The sequence below is a fragment of the Peromyscus leucopus genome, chromosome 14, assembly GCF_004664715.2.
Source record: "Peromyscus leucopus breed LL Stock chromosome 14, UCI_PerLeu_2.1, whole genome shotgun sequence".
Taxonomy (NCBI): Eukaryota; Metazoa; Chordata; class Mammalia; order Rodentia; family Cricetidae; genus Peromyscus; species Peromyscus leucopus.
In genome coordinates, this window is record NC_051075.1 from 80,187,215 (window position 1) to 80,207,212 (window position 19,998).

Here is a 19,998-nt window from a genome sequence, read left to right on the forward strand (position 1 = left end):
ACATGGGGAACACTATAACACTGATCTTAACAATGATTCAATAAAAGCAAAAGCAGACAGACCTCAGACTGCAAAGTTTCTATATAGCAAAGGAGTCTATACACAGATAAGGCAGCTACAAAAATGGGAGAAAACATCTGTAAACCACTAGATCAGGTTTAGTAGCCATACTACCTAAAGAGCTCAATGCAGTGAAAAGGCAAACTGATCAGAAAATGGAAAAAGAAAGACACTTAAAGAACTGCTCAACACCCTTAGCCATCAGGGAAATGCAAATCAAAACAACTCTGAGATGCCATCTTACACCTGTCAGAATGGCTAAGATCAAAAACACTGATGACAGCCTACGCTGGAGAGGATGTGGAGTAAGGGGAGTACTCCTCCATTGCTGGTAGGAGTGCAAACTTGTACAACCACTTTGGAAATCAGTATGACAATTCCTCAGAAAACTGGGAATCAAGCAACCTCATGATCCAGCAATACCATTCTTGGGCATATACCCAAAGGATGCTCAGTCATACCACAAGGATACTTGCTCCACTATGTTCATAGCAGCCTTATTCATAATAGCCAGACCTAGAAACAACCTAGGTGCCCTTAAACTGAAGAATGGTTAAAGAAAATGTGGTACAGGGGCTGGAGTGATGGCTCAGTGGTTAAGAGCATTGACTGTTCTTCCAGAGGTCCTGAGTTCAATACCCAGCAACCACATGGTGGCTCACAACCATCTGTAATGAGATTTGGTGCCCTCTTCTGGCCTTCAAGTATGCATGCAGGCAGAACTCTGTATACATAATAAATAAATACGTCTTAAAAAAGAAAGAAAATGTGGTACATTTGCACAATGGAGTATCACTCAGCTGTAAAAAAAAAAAAAAAAAAATGACATCATGAAATTTGCAGGCAAATGGACAGACTAGAAAAAAACTTCTTGAGTGAGGTAACCCAGACCCAGAAAGACAAACATGGTATGTACTCACTCATAAGTAGATATCAAGTGTAAGCAATGGATAACTAGGCTACACATTCCACAACCCCAGAGAAGCTAGGTAACAAGGAGGACCCTAAAAGAGATAAGCATGGATCCCCCTAGGAAGGGTAAATAGATAAGATCTCCTGAGTAAATTGGGAACATGGTGGGGAAGGGGAGGAGGGAAGGGGAGGTGGCAAGAGAACATGAGGGAAGGGATGGTCGAGTTGAGGGAGGGATGGAGAGGGAGAGCAAGGAAAGAGATATCTTGACAGAGGGAGCCATTAATGGGGTTAGGGAGAAACCTGGTACTAGGGAAATTCCTAGAAACCCACAAGGATGACCCCAGCTAAGACTCCAAGCAATAGTGCAGAGGGTCCCCGAACTGGCCTTTCCCTGTGATCAGATTGGTGACTACCCTAATTGTCATCATAGAACCTTCATCTAGTAACTGATGGAAGCAGACGCAGAGATCCACAGCTAAGCACTGGGTGGAGCTCCCCAGTCCAAAGAGAGGGAGGAGGGATTGTATGAGCAAGGGGTCAAGATCATGATGGGGAAACCCACAGAGACAGCTGATCCAAGCTAGCGGGAGCTCACTGACTCTGGACTGACAACTGGGGAACCTTCATGGAACCGAACTAGGCCCTCTGAATGTGGGTGGCAGTTGTGTGACTTGGGCATTATGTGGGCCCCCTGGCAGTGGGACCAGGATTTATCCTGGATGCATAAACCGGCTTTTTGGAGCCCATTCCCTATGCAGGGATGCCTTGCTCTGCCCCATACACGGGGGAGGGGCTTAGTCCTGCCTCAACTTGATATGCCCGACTTTTGTTGACTCCCCCTGGGAGGCCTTTCCCTCTCTGAGGAGTGGATGGGGAGGGAGTGGGGGGAGGGGCAGCTGTGGTTGGTCTGTAAAATGGAAAAAAAAAACTTTTAAATAAAAAAAGAGAAAGAAAATAGGCAAAGGACTTGAGTAGACATTTCTTCCAAGAGGATATGCAAATGACCAAAAAGAAAAAAAAACAAACCAAAAAACAGGGAAGAATGCTCGCTATCAAGATATCATCTCATACCCACTACCATGGCCTCTATTAAAACCCAGAAAATTACAACAAGCCTTGGGCAGGATGAGGAGAAAAGAGCCTGTGCACACTGTGAAAAAACAGAAAATGATAAAGCCACAAAAAAAGACCATTTCAAAGTTTCCTCAAAAAGGTAAATGAAGAGGGCTGGAGAGGTGGCTCAGAGGTAAGAGCACTGGCTGCTCTTCCAGAGGTCCTGAGTTCAATTCCCAGCAACCACATGGTGGCTCACAACCATCTGCAATGAGATCTGGTGCCCTCTTTTGACATGCAGACATACATGCCGGCAGAACACTGTATACATAATAAACAGACAAACAAACAAACAAATCTTAAAAAAAAAAAAGTAAATGAAGCCATGTGGTGCATGCCTTTAATCTCAGCACTTGGGAGGCAGAAACCAGCAGATCTCTGAGTTCAAGGTCAGCCTGGTCTACAGAGTGAGTTCCAGGACAGCCAGGGCTACACAGTGAGACCCTGTTTCCAAAGAACAAAACAAGAAAACAAAACCAACAATAAAAAATGACAAAGTGAATGAAGGGCTGGATATGACTCTGTGGTTAAGAATGCTCATTTCTCTTTCAGAAGACCTGGTTTGGTTCCCAGTACCCACATCTCACAGTTTGCATCCTTAATCTCCAGTTCCAGGGGCTCCAACGCCCTCTTCTGCCCTTTGAAACACCAGGCACACATGTGGTGCACAGAGACACATGCAAACAAAACATCCACACATCAAATAAAATAAATTTTGTGTTTTTTTGAGACATGGTTTCTCTGTGTGGCTTTGGAGCCTGTCTTGGAAGTCGCTCTGTAGACCAGGCTGGCCTCCCAGATCTGCCTGCCTCTGCCTCCCAAGTGCTGGGATTAAAGGTGTGCGCCACCACTACCTGGCAAAATAAAAATATTTTTTAAAGGTAAATGAAGAATGACTATTTGTTCCAACCATCTCAATTCTAGGTAAAGACCCAAAGAGTTACAATTAGGATCTGGAAAGGACAATTGCCCTACTATGGTAACAACAGCTGGTTTATATAACCCACTTGGGTGTTTACCCATCAGTTGGATGAACTGACAAACAAAATGCAGCACAGTAGAATACTCAACTTATAAAGGAAGATCTACATAGGGAGTTTGAAGGGACATATAAAGTCCTAATTTAAAAAAGAAAAATTCTGACACACTACAACACGTACTCCCCTTTATGCTCCGTTAAAATCAGACATAGAGATATCAAGCCTTCTTTCGGAACTCATTTCTTCCATGGAAGAAAGCTAGCTGTGTCAGGTTCTTCTACAAAAGCTGAGCTGCTGAGAAGTTCTCATGTCTAAGAGACAGAAGGTGCAATTATAACACAGACAAACCTGGTCACTGGGCGGGGCCTCAGCACCCCCCTCGGGGGCGGGGCCTCGGCGCGAGGAGGAGCCGCGTCGTGACGCAGTGACGAGAGACGCCGGCGCCTCAGTGGGTACGGGTGGGACGGCGCCCCCTGCGGCCCGGCCGCGGGCTCCGGGGGTGCGGGGTGCGGGGGTGCGGGCGGCAGGCAGGGCCGGCGTGGCCCCATGCTGCTGCCGCTGGCCTGCCTGCATGGGCGGGTGGCGCAGTGCCTAACCTCCCTGCTGGTGCTCGCAGAGCCGCTGCCCAGGCCCCGGCGCGGCGCGAAGGCGCGCTGCGCCGCGCCGACCAGCGTGGAGGCGGCCCCGGAGGGAGCGACGATGGCCGCAGAACTGTACCCGCCCGCCGGCGCCTCCGCAGCTACTGCCACCGACATCGCCAACAGCAACGCGGCAGGCGCGGCCGTGGGCAGGAAGGTCGGCCTTTGCTGCCCGCCCCGCCTGGCGCCCGCCCCGCTGCCGCCCTTGCCCGCGCCGCCCGCGCCAGACAACAACAATCCCGAGAGCCCCAACTGGCAGTCCTTCCACCCGACGCTGCGCGAGAGGTGAGCCGACGCCCGCCCCCGGGCTCCGGAGCCCGGGCGCGCGCCGTTCCAGCCCGTGTGCCTCTCCCCCTTGCAGGAATGCGCTCATGTTCAACAACGAGCTGATGGCTGACGTCCACTTCATCGTGGGAGCCCTGGGGGCAGCCAGGCGCGTGCCCGCTCACAAGGTGGGTAGGGGCACAGCCCTGTCCCTTGGCGGGCCTGGCCAAACGCAGTCTCCCTGGACCGTCTTTACAGCCCTGTAGCTCAGGTGACTTTCTTTCATTCACAGTACGTCTTGGCTGTCGGCAGCTCCGTCTTCTATGCCATGTTCTATGGGGACCTTGCGGAAGTCAAGTCAGAAATCCACATTCCTGACGTCGAGCCTGCCGCCTTCCTGGTCTTGTTAAAGTAAGTGCTCTATTCTGGGGCTGGAAAGATGGGGTGGTTACCTTCCAGTGGTCCCCTACATGTTTCCTATAATCCGAGAGCTTGTGCATGGGAGCCCATGAGCTCCTCTTTGAGGCCAGCCCTTGCAGTTCCCCAGAAGAATCCCTGTCTTACTACCCAGGTACATGTACAGCGATGAGATTGATCTGGAGGCCGACACAGTGCTCGCCACTCTGTATGCTGCTAAGAAGTACATTGTGCCTGCCTTAGCCAAGGCCTGCGTCAACTTTCTGGAGACAAGCCTGGAAGCCAAAAATGCCTGCGTCCTGCTATCCCAGAGCCGACTGTTTGAGGAACCCGAACTGACCCAGCGCTGCTGGGAAGTCATTGATGCGCAGGCTGAGATGGCCCTGAGGTCAGAAGGCTTCTGTGAAATTGACCGGCAGACCCTGGAGATCATTGTGACCAGGGAGGCCCTCAACACCAAAGAGGCTGTGGTCTTCGAGGCGGTCCTGAACTGGGCTGAGGCAGAGTGCAAGAGACAGGGCCTCCCTGTCACCCCTCACAACAAGAGGCATGTTTTGGGAAGCGCCCTCTATCTAGTCCGAATTCCAACTATGACCCTAGAGGAGTTTGCCAACGGAGCAGCCCAGTCAGACATCCTGACCTTAGAGGAGACCCACAATATCTTCCTCTGGTACACAGCTGCCAACAAGCCCCTCCTTGACTTCCCCCTGACCAAGAGGAAAGGCCTGGCTCCACAGAGGTGCCACCGCTTCCAGTCTTCCGCCTACCGAAGTAACCAGTGGAGGTACCGTGGGCGCTGTGACAGCATCCAGTTTGCAGTGGACAGAAGGGTGTTCATTGCTGGACTGGGCTTATATGGGTCCAGTTCTGGGAAGGCCGAGTACAGTGTGAAGATTGAACTCAAGCGGCTAGGGATGGTCCTAGCTCAGAATCTCACCAAGTTTGTGTCAGACGGGTCCAGCAACACATTCCCAGTCTGGTTTGAGCACCCAGTCCAGGTGGAACAGGATACCTTCTACACGGCCAGTGCTGTCCTGGACGGCAGTGAGCTCAGCTACTTTGGGCAGGAAGGGATGACGGAAGTGCAGTGTGGAAAGGTAGCCTTCCAGTTCCAGTGCTCCTCGGACAGTACCAATGGGACTGGAGTCCAGGGTGGACAGATTCCAGAGCTCATCTTCTATGCCTGAGGTGTAGGGGTTGGGGTGGACTTGCCCCCAGGCTCTTCTCCATGGAGTCTACCCAGTAAGTGCAGTGGAGGTGCAGGACACTGCCTACTGCCTTACTGATACCATTAAAGGCTTGGCTTACTCTATCAGCCTGAGTCTGAACCAGATGACTTCTCTTTACAGCCACAGCCTAGGAACTGAATTGCAGATGTCCCCTGACCCTGACATGGTATTCCACAGATGGAGGACAGACTTGGGTCCAAGGTAGTCCCAGGTCCCTGCCCAGTGGCACCCAAGCTTCAGGACCCTTGGATTTTCCTCCCATTCTTTTGGATTCTAAGTGGCTCCAGCCTACCTTGAGGCCTTCTATTCAAGCCACAAGTTGCTGAAAAGTCACTTAAAATAGTTCCATCCTATTTAAGTGAATTTTCATAATAAAGGTTTCAACAGAACAAGAGCCACTTGTAGCTAAGTGACTGTAGGAATTATTAACGGGGCATTCTCTTTCTCACTCTACTGAGAACATCTTGTCTATATGAATTCTGCAGTGCAAAGCAGTTAAAACCAGACCCTGTCTCATCTACGCCTGTGTGGCATCTGGGCTGTCTTCCTCTCAAGGGCTGTAGCTAGCGTTCTGCAGGCCACATGTCTGGGTGATTGTGTTTGTTTTTGGTCTTTCGAGACAGGGTTTCTGTGTGTAATTTTGGTGCCTGTCCTGGATCTCACACTGTAGACCAGGCTGGCCTCGAACTCACAGAGATCCTCCTGGCTCTGCCTCCCGAGTGCTGGGATTAAAGGCGTGGGCCGCTGCCCAGTGTGATTGTGTTTGTTAAAGCACCTCGGTTCTACTGCAGGGTCAGATGAAAGGAGTGGACTGTGTGCTGTGTGCTGTGCTGCCTGCTGGGGTGTGTGTGTGTGGGGGGGTAAACAAGGGTCCATAGGCCCAGGCCTCTACCCTCTCTTGCAGCTGTTTTGTCCTGGAAAAGCACCTGACCTTCAAAGGCCCACTAGCACAAAGGCAGTGGTCTCTGGGGAGAGAGTATGTGCCCTAGCCCAGTATGCCTAACACTAGAAGCCTGGCCCCGTTGGGACTCCACTCTATCCTCCCAGACCCTCTGCTCTAGCCCTCCGTGAGTTGATACTTCAGAAACCATGAAAACCCCATCCCTGCATATGGGAAGGGCCATGGCTAGAGGGCACCTGTTCCTGGAACTTCTTCCCTCAAGTGTTAGGAGGCCCCTGCCTTTCTCAAGGTATCTGCTAGGGTCCCAACATGAAGCATTATACTCTTCCCTTTGGTCCTGAGCCACATTTGACAGGCAGTGGTGGGAAGCCTTCTAAGTCTGCACCAGAAATAAAACCCTACTGCCTGTATTTCCCACAAATTTTAGGAAACATTTCTTAACTTTAGGGCTCTGTACTTTGACCTGACATTCCTCTGCTCTGAGCACCTTAGCATGTTAGTTTCCAGAGGTGGTAATATCTGAGCCAGCCTACCTATAGCCGGTGCGTTGATGCAGAGCTCCCTCGCCAAGAGCAGGAACGTCTTCCCCAGCACGTACACATTCACCTGTGACAAAAAGAACACAACTAGGAATGAACTGCTATTCAAGGAAACATTTGCTGCTTTTTCTTTTTTCATAATTTTTGTTGTTTTGTTTTGTTTTTCAGACAGGGTCTCTCTGTGTAGCCCTGGCTGTCTTGGAACTTGCTCTGTGGACCAGGCTGGCCTGGCACTCAGATCTGCCTGCCTCTGCCTCTGGGTGCTGGGTAAAGGCGTGCGCCGCCACACCCTGCTCAGCTGCTGTTTTCTTAAAGTGCCTGTTTCACTGTACTGTCTTCAAAGAACCCATTGCCAGAGCCCCTGCTTGACTGTGGAAAATCCACTCCAGGACTTTCCGCTGGTCTCCACACCAGGAGGGCCAACCTTCTTCCTGTTTGGCTGCCTAGACTCCCCTAACCTTGTCAGTGGTTGCTTAGAAAAGTTCTGTGAGGGTACACACTAGAGTACGGTAACACAGTACAGAGTTATGCCTAATTTTGAATCAACCCAAGACTGGTACACCACACAATGGCTACTCTTCCTCTACATTCCAGTCCCATAGATCTCTGTTTACTTGCTGGAACCCCAACTGTTTCCTCCACTCCCCTCACCTCAAGTCCTTATCTGCCATGCGGCCTGCCAGAGGAGGTAAGCAGTGGGGTAAGTCCAGCCTGGAAAGGCTGTGCCTAGGCTTGGAGTGGTAGGAGTACTAGCAGTTGTCAGGAAAGCCAAGGTGTAGCCAGTGTACAGAACCCCTAACGTGCAGTTCAGTATCAGCGCAGCACTGTACGGATTAGCCTGGGATACTCAGGCCTGCCTCAACCCTAGAGGCTCCTCCCATCCTCAGCTACCTGAAAACCCCACTGCACTCATGCCAGGCCGTTTCTGGGACCCCTGGGCCTTACAGATAGGACTGGTCTAGCCTTCTGCCTCTGGCCTCCTCAAAGAACTCCCTCACCTAATCAAGCCTAGCCTGTGGGACCTCCAAGCCCTGTTTCTTGGCATGAAGGTGATACCCCCCCTAGATGTTGACATATGTCAAGAGACAAAGTCTAAGGGATGATACACAATGGGATCTTCATTACATGAAGGACTAGAGGGAGAGATTTGTGACTTGTCAACTTGGTACATCAACCCAGTTGAGAAGGCTAGGTTCAGCTGCCATGGCCAATCAGCAGTGGGCTGGTTACCTTCCATCCCGGCTGGACACAAGTATCTTCCTGAGACCTTCATGAGGACTGGTAGGTCATTTCTGAAGTAATTCTACCTGTCTGCAGTTTCAAGGGTCATCTACAAAACTATGGTGTGCATGACTATATGGCCTATGTGAGTATTCATGTACGGTATGGAAACATGGGAGTATGTGGTGTAAGCATATGCACAAGTCATATGGTATGTAGTCTGTTCAAGTATGCAAGTAAGTGTGCTCCTATAGGAGTACTCTGTTCCTGAAGCATCCTTTCAGGTTCCCACAGACATCCAGGTCTCCACTCCAGTGGTATGGCCAAAGCTGGCCTTGACCTCCATCTACCTACCACAAACTCCTTTACTATCTTGTTTTGTTTTTGTTTTTGTTTTTCGGGACAGGTTTTCTCTGTGTAGCTTTGCGCCTTTCCTGGAACTCACTTGGTAGCCCAGGCTGGCCTCGAACTCACAGAGATCCGCCTGGCTCTGCCTCCCAATGCTGGGATTAAAGGCGTGGCCACCACTGCCCGGCCCTTCACTATCTTAACCTTGGGTTCCAGATGGATATGTCTGACGAGAATGAATAGACTTCAAGTGTAAATCCAAAGTTTTGACACTTTCCAGGGGATGGTGAGACGGCTCAGTGGTATAGAGCTCCTGCTTCTCATGCAGAGGCCTGGGGTTTGGGTCCCAGCACCGACATGGTGACTCACAACCATTTCTAACTCCAGTTCCAGAGGATCCAACACCCTCTTTTGGCCTCTATGGGTACCAGGGACACAGGTGGTTCATACACATACATGTAGGCAAATGCTCATACAAATAAATCTAAAAGAAAAATTATTTTAAAGAATACTTTCTAGAGATAGTTTTTTAAGTATCTGGGACTACAAGTGTGTACCACTGTACCTGGCTTCTATGCACACTAATACTGGTAGGTACTGTTAGACATCATTACATTGACAATTCACTCTCCTATGCTTGTGGCTGACGGCTGTCTATCTGCCTTTGGCATTCATGTGAATCAGGAAAAAGAGAGGCTTTAACTCAGGGTCTCTGCCCATTCTACTCTTTGACTCCTTTCTTCAAAGCAGCCAGGCCCACCAGAGGCCTTCACTGACATGGGCAGGAGCCCCACCCAGGTAAGAGCAAAAGTGTCTTGTCTGAAGGTCAGGCAAGGCCTGGCCCCAGGGAGATCTTACAAGAAACCAAAGAACATACTGTGATGCTCTGGGGCAGGGACAGCCTCGTATGGTCCTCCCTTGCATGCCCCTCACACTCCATTTTGCCAGCATAGCTCTACCAAGAAGAGTAGTCTGTAGCCACCCAGACTACACAGCTGGCCAGATTTCAGCCTTTCCTGGTGGCATCCCACCTTCTATCCTGACAGGCTGGGCTGTTCTCCCATTTCCAAAGCTGTGCAGCCAAAGATGACTGGCTGGTGCACCTGTTTTCCTCTAAGAGGAGTCCAAGCTACTTCTGGCGCTGCCCTGGCCCCCATCCTTTCTAGGAGGCTGGAATCAGATGGAAACAGTCATGTGGCCATGCTCTGAACTGAGTACAATACATTCAAAGGTGGAGTCAATGGATTATCGCAATTCCAACAGGTTATTTTTAGCTTGACCAAAAAATATTTCAGCAATAGCTTCTGAGAGATGCCATTTATAAAGACAGCTGGGAGGCCAAAAATACAAGGCACCATCTGACTGGAATCTAACTGTTAGTCTTTGAAGACACTGAGTCATGAGCAACCAGGAGCAGTAGCCTGGGCTATGGGTTCTCAGGACCCCTGGGGGTTTCCTGATCAGGGTTCCCATTCAGGGTGAACTTGTGGGCATTTATTCTACTTCCTGGTCCATAATGTCACTGTGGCTCTCAGGGAGTGGTCTGGGGACTTTGGTTAGTCTCCACCCAGCCGCCTCACACAGTAGGTCAGCGGGGCAACAGTGCAGTCTCCTTGCCCCTCTCTCCTTTGCTGCCTTTGAAGGTACCTAGGTGCATCTTCTCTAGATGTCCAGTTACTCGGAGGTGAACAGTGCACAGACACTGTGGCACCCACCTTTAATCCCAGCACTGCAGATGCAGAGGCCGGCAGATCTGAGTCCCAGGCTCACTCGGGCTACATGAGACCCGGTCTTAAAAACAACAGAAACAAGCAATACAACAAAACCACTTTATCTGAATCCGGAAAACCAATGGCCCTAAACAGACTGTACGTATGAGGGTTTCCCAGAGTCTGAAATGCATGCAATGGGGTCCAATATTCCCTTAAAAAAAGAATCTTCATGGGGCTGGAGAGATGGCTCAGCGGTTAAAAGCATCTGGCTGCTCTTCCAGAGGACCTAAGTTCAATTCCCACAACCACATGGTGGCTCACAACCATCTGTAACGAGATCTGGTGCCCTCTTCTGGTCTGCAGGCATACATGCAGACAGAACACTGTATACATAATAAATAAATAAAATCTTTAAAAAAAAAAAACTTCTTTGCCTTAGACTAAATTTCACAAAGGTCTCTTAAGTGATTCTAAGGATGAGCCACTAGGCTCTAATACTGTAGCTGTGAGCTGCCCTCACCTACTGAGGCCCCAAGCTCTGGCCACACAAGCTTCACCACCCTGAACACAAAGGCTGCTGCGTACTATAGCAAGCAGCACAGATTGGTCTCCAGGTTTATGGAAGCACAGGCTGTGGCCCTATAATGCCCTCAGGGCAGAAAGACTTAAGGAAGGTGATCTACCTGGAGCAGGTCGCTGAGGTCGAGGAGCATGTCTGCAGCCAGAGTTAAGGAGTGTTTGCATGGAGGCTACCAGGGCTGCACACCCACGGAGCTGGACCTCATCTGTCACATCCAAGTTCATCATCTGACCAGAGAGGAAAAGGCCCTGGTGGAACCTAACCAGTCCCTGTGTCCCCAGGCACTGAGGGTTCCTCTGGGAATCTATTTTAAGGATAGAGAGCTACAAGAGGGAGTGGGGGCAAGGGTCGGTGAGACCAGAAATGGGGGCTTCAGGTGTTTACTGCCCAGACAAAGCATGGGATGGACCAAACTAGGAACCTCCAAGTCACCATTCTGAGAGTCAGCAGGGCAACTCCTAGGGGACAGAAACAGACGTTACAGCAAGGCAGTGAGCACCTACCGAACACTGCCAGTGGGGCTCTGATGTGACCTATCCTTGCCTAAGTATGACAGTAAACAGAACCAAGAATAGATCTCAGATGAGTTCACACTCAGACGGCACACAGACAAAATAAAAAACTGGTCACCTGTCAGTGATGTTAAGATACTGGCTACAGGTGTAGCCCAGTGGTGAACTTCGCTTAACATGGGCAAGGCACTGCATCCACCTGCAATACCGCACATTAAAATAGTATACAGGCTGCAGAGATGGCTCAGTGGCTAGAGCACTTGCTACGGCTGAGTGGTAGTGGTGTACACCATTAACTCCAGCACTCATGAGGCAGAGGCAAGTGGATCTCTGTGAGTTCAAGGCCAGCCTGGTCTACAGAGCGAGTTCCAGGACAGCCAGAGAGCTACATAGCGAGACTGTCTTGAAAAACAAAACTAGAAAGAGAAGAGAAGAGCCCCTGCTGCACAACTGTGATTCCAGCACCAACGTAACACACCAGGCATCCCACACATCTGTAAACCAGATCCAATGGGAGCAGAGATGGGATGATTCCTGGTGCTTGCTGGTTTCTAGTGCAGCTAAGAAAATGAAGCCCAGGCTCAAGGAGAGACCATGCCATAAAGGAATAGGTGGAGTGATAAAGGCTGGGTCAGGAGGATGTGAGTCAGAGGGTACTCTAGGCTAAACAGCAAGTCCTTGTCTCAAAAATAATACTCCCCATACCACACTGATCTGAAGAATGGCAGCTGAGAAACAAAATGAGGGACTCTGTACTTTCTACAGAATTTTTGTGCGAAGTCTAAAACTTACCCTAAAAAAATCTATTTAAAAATAAGCTGGGGATGAATTGCTGTCTCAGTAGTTAAGAGCACCTGCTGTTCTTCCAGAGGACCTAGGTTCAATTCCCAATACCCACATGGCAGCTACCAAGCACCTACCCCTACCAATGCCCTCTTTTGGCCTCCATGCACTGCATGCATATGGTGCACAGACATATATGCAGGCAGAACACACACAATGAAAATAAATTCCAAACAATTCTTAATAAAATAAAATTAATAAACAGGCCACTCATGATAGTGCATGCCTTTAATCCTAGCACATGGGAGGTAGAGGCAGGTGGACCGCTATGAGTTCAAGACCAGCTTGGTCTACATAGACCCAGGACAGCCAAAGCTACATAGAGACCCGGTCTCAGACAAACAAAAACAAAAATTAAAAAGCAAAGGAAGGTGATTGCCATCTCAAGAAGATAAGGGGGAAGGAGGGGTTTAGATGGCTTAGCTGCTAAAGACATGAGCTGAAAACCTGAGTGTGACCTTAGGAACCCCTAAGAAGTGAAAGAAGGAAAGTGACTTCTTAAAGTTGTCCTCTGAACTCCACAGTGTCCATGTAACACATACATGCCTGTTTATACACACAGAGATACAGATAATACATTTTTTAAATATACATAATTTTATAAGAATAATAAAATAGATACCAAAACAAGGGCCAAGCTTGTGAGCAAAACTTCACAAAGAGAGATAAACAGCTCATGCACACATGAAAAGAACCCTACTGCATGAGGGGTCATAGAAACCCATCCAGGGCACTCCTACCACCAAATGCTAGCAAGCGTGCAGACAGCTTTAGCCCCTACACTAGCCACACACTGACATGGCACAGCACTGGAGACAGTCCGCAGGTTCCTTATAAGACAAAGCACAGGCCTACCTCTAACCCAGCTACTCCAGTCTGATGCATTTACCTGAGATAAACAAAAGACGTGCATAAGCATGCTCACAGCAATTTCATTCAAAATGGCCTCAAAATGACCAACCCAGGGATCCATCAACAGAAGGCTAAACACTGTCTTACACATACAGTGACTACAGCAGGGAAGCAACCTAACAAATGCAAAGGTTTCCAAGTGACAAAAAGCTTGGAGCAAAGAACTTAGGCTGTGTACCTATATTTAAAGTACATCCCAGAATAAGCTAGCAAGTCTACAGATGAAGGACAGGAGAATGATGGCAGCCTTGGGGTACTGGAGGAGCAGGGTCTAACTGAAGGGGTGCTGGCACACAAAAAGGGGTATAAATCTCTCAGAACTTACCAAGTAGTAAAGGAAGGCCTGTGCATTTTGTTTTATGTCAATTTTACCTCCAGATCTAATCTTGTTTTTCTGCAAGACTGGGCAGCGGAGTGGGCAGAGCCCCACTGCTTGCTTTGAACTGTGTCAAAAGTAAAACGCTAGGGACAGAAAGCTGACGGAGGAGAAGGCGGCTGTTCAGGGATAGTACAATTACTTCAACTCTGTGGTGTTTGAAAACCATTCACAATAAAGCTATGATGAAAATTTTATATAATTTTAAAGGAGACTAGAATTCAACTTTCAACCAAAGTGACTGCTTTCCTTGATATGAAAAATCACCTGGCTAATAGGAAGTATACATGCAGGTCCTCCAAATAATGACTAGAGGTACTGTATCCTCCTTTGATAAACCTCTGCTTCTAACATGGGTGCTGGAGTTTCGTAAGTCAAGAGAAAAGTCAAGGTCTGACCAAAGCCCCGAGCATGCAAGAACCCCAAATTCCAAGGGGTAGAACCACTTTGTGACTCCACTGAGCCCCACCATATCCTGACAGGTGGCACTTGTGTTCAGCGAGCCTCTTGCTCCAGTTAAGGAGAAACGTAAACAGCAAAGAGTGGGAAATGAAAAGCTGCTAGAGGCTGGACTTTCTGGAGGGCTGGAGAAGGCGTGTGAGATTCCCTCAGGCCAGCCACAGCTTTGACAAAGTCTGAAAATGCCAACTACACCAACCTGGCCCCAATGCAGTCAATGCCGGAGGTCAGGATCAGTTTCTCTGTAAACAGAGCAGGCTAATGGCCAACCACAACATCTGACTGGCTGAGCTTGATGGAAGAACATTTGCAGACAAGATCTGATTTAAACTGAGATTCACCAAAGGGTTAAAGTTTAGACATTTAAATGAAGCAGAACTAGAGCAAACATGGAATTTATTTTTTCTTCCTTTCAGCATGAAGGCTTGAACCTAGGACCTGGCACATACAGCTTTCTACCACTAAGCTAAATCCCTAGCCTATCCCCTATCTTTTCACGTTTGAGCTACAGGCAGGGTTCAAGTTACCCTGTGTACTGTCTGGTTTTGTGTGTCAACTTGGCATAAGCTAGAGTCATCAGGGAAGGAGCCTCAGCTGAGGAAAGGCCTCCTTGAGATCCAGCTGTAAGGCACTTTATCAATTAGTGATCAATAGGGGAAGACTCAGCGTGTGGTGGGTGGGGCCACCCTTAGGCTGTTAGTCCTGGGTTCTTTAAGAAGGTGGGCTAAGCAAGCCATGGGGAACAAGCCAGCAAGCAGCACCCCTCCATGGTCTCTGCCTCCAGGATCCTGCCCTGTTTGAGTTCCTGTCCTCACTTCCTTCAGAGATGAACAGCAATGCTGAAGTGTAAGCCAAGTAAACCCTTCTGTCCTCCCCAGCTTGCTTTTTGGTCATGGTGTTTGGTCACAATTAAGACACCCAGACTATTCTTGAACTTGAACATGCTAAAGTCCAGGCTGACCTTGAACTTGAGATTCTCTTACCTCAGCCTCTCATTAAGTTGGGATTACAAGCCTGTATCTCCAGGCCCAGCTATGGAATTTGTTTATACAGCCTCACATATGAAATGTTTCCATAGCTATCCAAAGATAGAAACAAGAGAAATGGCCATTCTACATGCAATCTGAAAAAGATCTGTGTCCGTAACAGTCAGCAGATGAATGGGCCAGGGGAAATCACCCAACTAACACCACCATTACAGGACCCCAAGACATGTAGAAAAACTGGCCTCACACTCACCACAGGCCACTTCACACATCTCCTGGACCCTCCTGCTCTAACTGACTGTTCCCTGGACAGTACTATCCAGTAAGTTTCTTCTCAGCCCAGCCACAGTACCTCTAGAGCAGGAACTCTCAGGATGCTCCGTCAGGCAAGGCACTAAGAATGCAGCAAGCCATCCTGAACTCTGTCTGCAACCAGGATGAGTCACCCCCACAGGGCTCTGCACCTACTGCCCACTAACAACACTGATGTCTGCCATCTACACGGTACTGATGCCCACTGTCTGTACAACACCGGCGCCTGCTGTCTGAATGACATTTGCATTCTGTTCTCTACACAACCCTGAAACCTGCGGTCTACACACTAATACCTGTCATCTACAGAAGGATGCAGCTTGTTCTCTATACACATAGGTGCATGCTGTCCATGCTGACACTCGCTTTCTGTACAGCACTGACACTCGTCTACACAGAACTGATGATACCTGCTGTCTACAGACTCCTGAGGCTTGCTCTCTGGCAACATGATGACGTGGAGGTTTTCCCTTCCCCATTTCCCTGAAAAGGTAACAGTCTAAGAAGCAAGGTCACCAAACTCCGGGGCAGAGGCAGGATTAAAACCCACACGGTTAGGGCCTGGAGCTCTTGGTGCAGCACAGTACAGACCCCTCACGAGAGGGTGACACAGACTTGACAGAAGCCCTGCACTAGGACCATGAAAGAGAAGTAGGCTTACAGATCAGAGCTTTCCCTATCTGTCTTCCTGAAACAGGAGCTACAGGCTGAGGGCATTCTTCACAGCTGCCTAGGCCAAATATATGGACTGAACAGAGCCTGGAATGGCTTGAGTTACCCCAGGCCTCAGGCAGCCCCAGCAACCAAGAACAGGTTCCACGAGAACCCAGTCCTCAGGACACCATCTACGACACTACTGGCTTCAAAGCCCAACAGAACCAATGCTCTGGATGGTGTCTAATGACTCGGGACCCGCTGATGGGCTTCCTCGTCCATCTCCATGGAAGGGCTGGCCTCTCACCACTCCAGCAACCACCTGTGCCCGCAAGTTTCTGTGTGTGGCATTTCTCAGACAACTGACATAGCAACATAGCAACATTATCCTGGCGTGTATAACGTGGCACTGCCCACATGTCTCCTCAAAGTCTCTGCCTTGATGACTGAGCCTCCTCCCACCAGATCCAGAGATGCCAGCCCTGGTTCTGCCGGCTCCATCCCATGGTCTGTGCCTTTCCACTCACTGTGGTACTGCAAACAGTGAGTCAATTCCCACTCAGATCCACCTCTCATACTTGTCTCGCCTCTCCCAACTACTGGAGAGGGGTGCGGGACTTAGGCGGAAGCCACAGGAGCCTACTCTGTGTTCAGACCTTTGGAGATGCTCTTAAAGACAACTTGACGCAGTCACTTGACTGGGCAGTTACCCTCCCACTTCAAGTTCTGGGCTTCTAAGTATATCTGTGCAGCCTAGCATCCTGATGGTCAGGGGACAGCAGCCCAAACACAGTTTAATCATCTGCTCACAGTCTGATAGAGGTTCTCCCTCCTGCCAAGGACAGCTGTGTCAGCTGAACCAGGAAAGCCAGGTACCATTGCCCTTCTATTCCCGAGGTCATCTGCTGCTCTGCAGAGCAAAGTGCAGAGGACAGGAAAGTAGCTTCAGTGAAAGATCCTATCTCAAAAAATGAAGTGAAGAGGCCAGGAAGATAACTCAGTGGGTAAAGGTGCTTGCCACCAAACCTGAGAACCTGACTTTGCTCCTTGGACTTACATGGTAGAAGAAGAACTCACTCTTATAAACGGTCCTCTACACCCCACATATGCACTGCAGCACATATGCCCCACCCCCATAAAAAATAGAAGGACTGGGCTAAAAGATAAAATCTAGGAACTATCTCATACCAAAAGTGTGAGCAGATGGATGGAAAGGAAGCAAAGATATTTAAAAGCCTGGTGGGGCAGGCAGAGTAAGCAAAATAGAAACAGGTAGAAAACAAATGACCTAACAAGTTCAAGGTGGGAGGTGGCCAAAGGGAGGGATCTACTGGAGAGAAGATGCCGCGTGCTTAATGAGACAGCAGCACACCAAGGTTCCTGACATGATGGAGAGAAGAAACTATAAGCAGTACACAGACGACAGGAATGCATAGAAGACGGCACCAGGAGAAGCTGGGCGATACTGATGGAAGATTCTGCAGGACAAAAGATGGAATTCCTGACATATGTGCTGTTGACAGAGATTAGTGCTGGTGTCTGGGAAGTGCACAGGAGGACCAGACCTGAAACCTCAAGAAACAAAGCTGCAAAGGGAGGGGAAAAGCCAGAGGTCATGAGCTGTCCTCCTCCGCCATCCGAAAGGGGCAGGGACTTAACAGACTAGCCTAACTATACCCACCTTGGCAGCTGAGGTGGTCTGAATGAAGATGGCCCCCATAGATTGATCGAGTGGCATTACTGAAGGTGTGGCCTTGGTAGAATAGGTGTGGCCTTGCTGGAGGAAGTGTGTCACTAAGGGTGGGCTTTGAGGTTTCAGAAGCTCAGGCCAGGCCCAGTGTCACTCTCTCTTCCTGCTGCCTGCCAGTCCAGACACAGAACTCCCAGCTACCTTTCAAGCACCATGTCTGCCTGCATGCCACCATGCTCCCTGCCATGATGGTAATAGACTAAACCTCTGAACGGGTAAGCCATCCCCAATTAAATGTTTTCTTTTATAAGAGTTATGGTAGTCATGGTGTCGTCTAATTAAGACGGCAGCTGAGAGAGGGAGCTCTGCATCAGTTAGGACCAGACATCCACTAAGGAAACCGTTGGTAACACCAACGCCAAACTCCTGCAACTCCTAAGTCAACATTTAAGTAATCACCAAAGAACCAAGATGGGGCTTCCACAACAAAGGATACGAGGTGTGCCTTCAGTTCGGCAAACCAAGTAGAGGCAGGCAGCAATCACATGGGCCATTTTCCGTCCTCGGGTCAGATGCTTGCTTACAGCCATCTTGAAGAAGTTGAAGGCTGTGTCCAGGCAGTGCTGGTTCAGCTGCAGCTGGCTTCCCAAGTGGTGGATGTGGCGCCGCCCTAGGATAGAATACAGAATGACCCTCGGTCACAATTTTCAATTTAAAATTAAGTATCACAAGAGCACCTTTAAGATTTGAGCAAAGCCTGTTAGTGTAGACATGTAATTTTACCTACTTGGGAGATTAAGGCAAGAGGATCACAATTTCAAGACCAGCCTGGGCCAGGCATGAGGAACCAGAACACAGAGAATGAGGCACAGAAGAACAGGGAAGGACTTGGTGATTCACTCACTGGCTTTTCTTCATCCCTTTTGGTCTAGGAAGTATGGAGGAAAGGTCAGCTGGTCACTCCTCCACTGCTTCTTTGATCTATAAGGTTTTCACCCCAATATTTGACTACTGAGTCTTTATAGACTTATAAACTTTTAAGTATATAACTTATAGACTTACAGAACAACAGACTGTCTCAAAAAAGAGAAGAAGGTAGGAAGGAAAGAAGCAACATAGATCAATTCAAGAGACTCAGAATAATCAACACAGCACTCGTAAGAAAGAATTCTAAGAAGTATATACACCTCCCAATTTCAAATTCACCACAAAGCTAGTAGTCAAACAAGAACATAACACATACAGGCCAGCAGAACAGAACAGAGGACCTAGAAATGATTCTCAATGAGGAAGGGTGCCAACTAGGAAAATCTAGTCTTTTCCACAGAAACACTGGATATGCACACATAAAAGGAAAGCTGGACCCAGTCTCTTACAAGAAACAACCCCAAAACACAACAGGCAACCCAGATGGTCAACCCCAGACAACAGAAGATATAAGCATCAGTTTGTGGGTATGTACATGCACATGCACACCCATGATCACACCTGTGGAGGCCAGAGGTAGACACTTGGTGAGTCCTCTATCACTCAGCTCCTTATCTTTTTGAGATAGAGTCTCTCACTAAACCTGGAGCTTCCCATTTTGACTAGACTGGCTGTCCTGTCTCTCTTTCTTCAGTGCTGGGATGACAGGTTCACACCAGCATGCTCAGTATTTCACATGCTCACCTGGGGCCCTAACTCAGGATCTCACGTCTGCACATCAAGCACTTTACCCACTGAGCTGCCCCCAGCCCCAGAGTCAGTGAGTGATCAGTCAAGGCATAAGATAAACTGAACAACGTCAGAATGAGAAAAACAAGGAGCTGGAGAGAAGGCTCAGCCGCTAAAAGTGTTCACTGCTCTTGCAGAAGACTTGGTTCAGCTCCTAGTGCTTACATCTTGGCTCACAACCATCTTTAACTCCAGTTTCACATCTGAAACCCTCTTCTGACCTTCCAGAGCACCAGACACATGCATGGTGCACATACATACATGCAGATAAAACAACCATATACATCTTAAAATAAATCTTCTTTACTTTATACCATCAAGTACAGAGAAAAAGAAAAGTTGTGAAAAGACAGCCCATGGAACAGGAGAAATTTTTCTGTGACATATATCTGGTAAAAGACTCCTAGGAAGGTGGCACAATGGCTCAGTGGGTAAAGCTACTTGCTGCCAAGATGGATGATCTGAGTTCAATCCCTAGAACTCACATAGTGGAGAGAACCATCTCCTGCAGGTTGTCCATAAATGTGCCATAGTAGGCACACATCCATGAATAAATATAAAGTGAGTGTGTGTGCACGTGCATATGTGTGTGTGTGTGTATTTTTTTTTTTAAGGCTTGTA

General features: G+C 48.8%; 2 protein-coding genes across 3 annotated transcripts in view; one reads left to right on the forward strand and one right to left on the reverse strand.

The window, feature by feature from the left end:
* Positions 1 to 19,998, reverse strand: part of Brf1 (BRF1 RNA polymerase III transcription initiation factor subunit) — a 49,316-nt gene that overhangs the window by 22,817 nt on the left and 6,501 nt on the right. Inside the window, exons 3-5 of one of the 2 annotated variants that reach the window (XM_028883684.2) lie at positions 18,183 to 18,331; positions 11,021 to 11,052; positions 7,051 to 7,123 (exon numbers count right to left, since the gene is read on the reverse strand). In XM_028883684.2, the coding sequence (XP_028739517.1) occupies positions 7,051 to 7,123; positions 11,021 to 11,052; positions 18,183 to 18,331 (254 nt within the window). Of the gene's footprint in view, positions 1 to 7,050; positions 7,124 to 11,020; positions 11,053 to 18,157; positions 18,332 to 19,998 lie in introns of both variants that reach the window. The other variant, XM_028883682.2, reaches the window with a different exon arrangement.
* Positions 3,573 to 6,010, forward strand: Btbd6 (BTB domain containing 6). Its single transcript, XM_028883685.2, has 4 exons — positions 3,573 to 3,991; positions 4,068 to 4,158; positions 4,263 to 4,381; positions 4,542 to 6,010. The coding sequence occupies exons 1-4, from the start codon at positions 3,615 to 3,617 to the stop codon at positions 5,572 to 5,574; spliced, it is 1,620 nt and encodes a 539-aa protein (XP_028739518.1). The 5' UTR covers positions 3,573 to 3,614; the 3' UTR covers positions 5,575 to 6,010.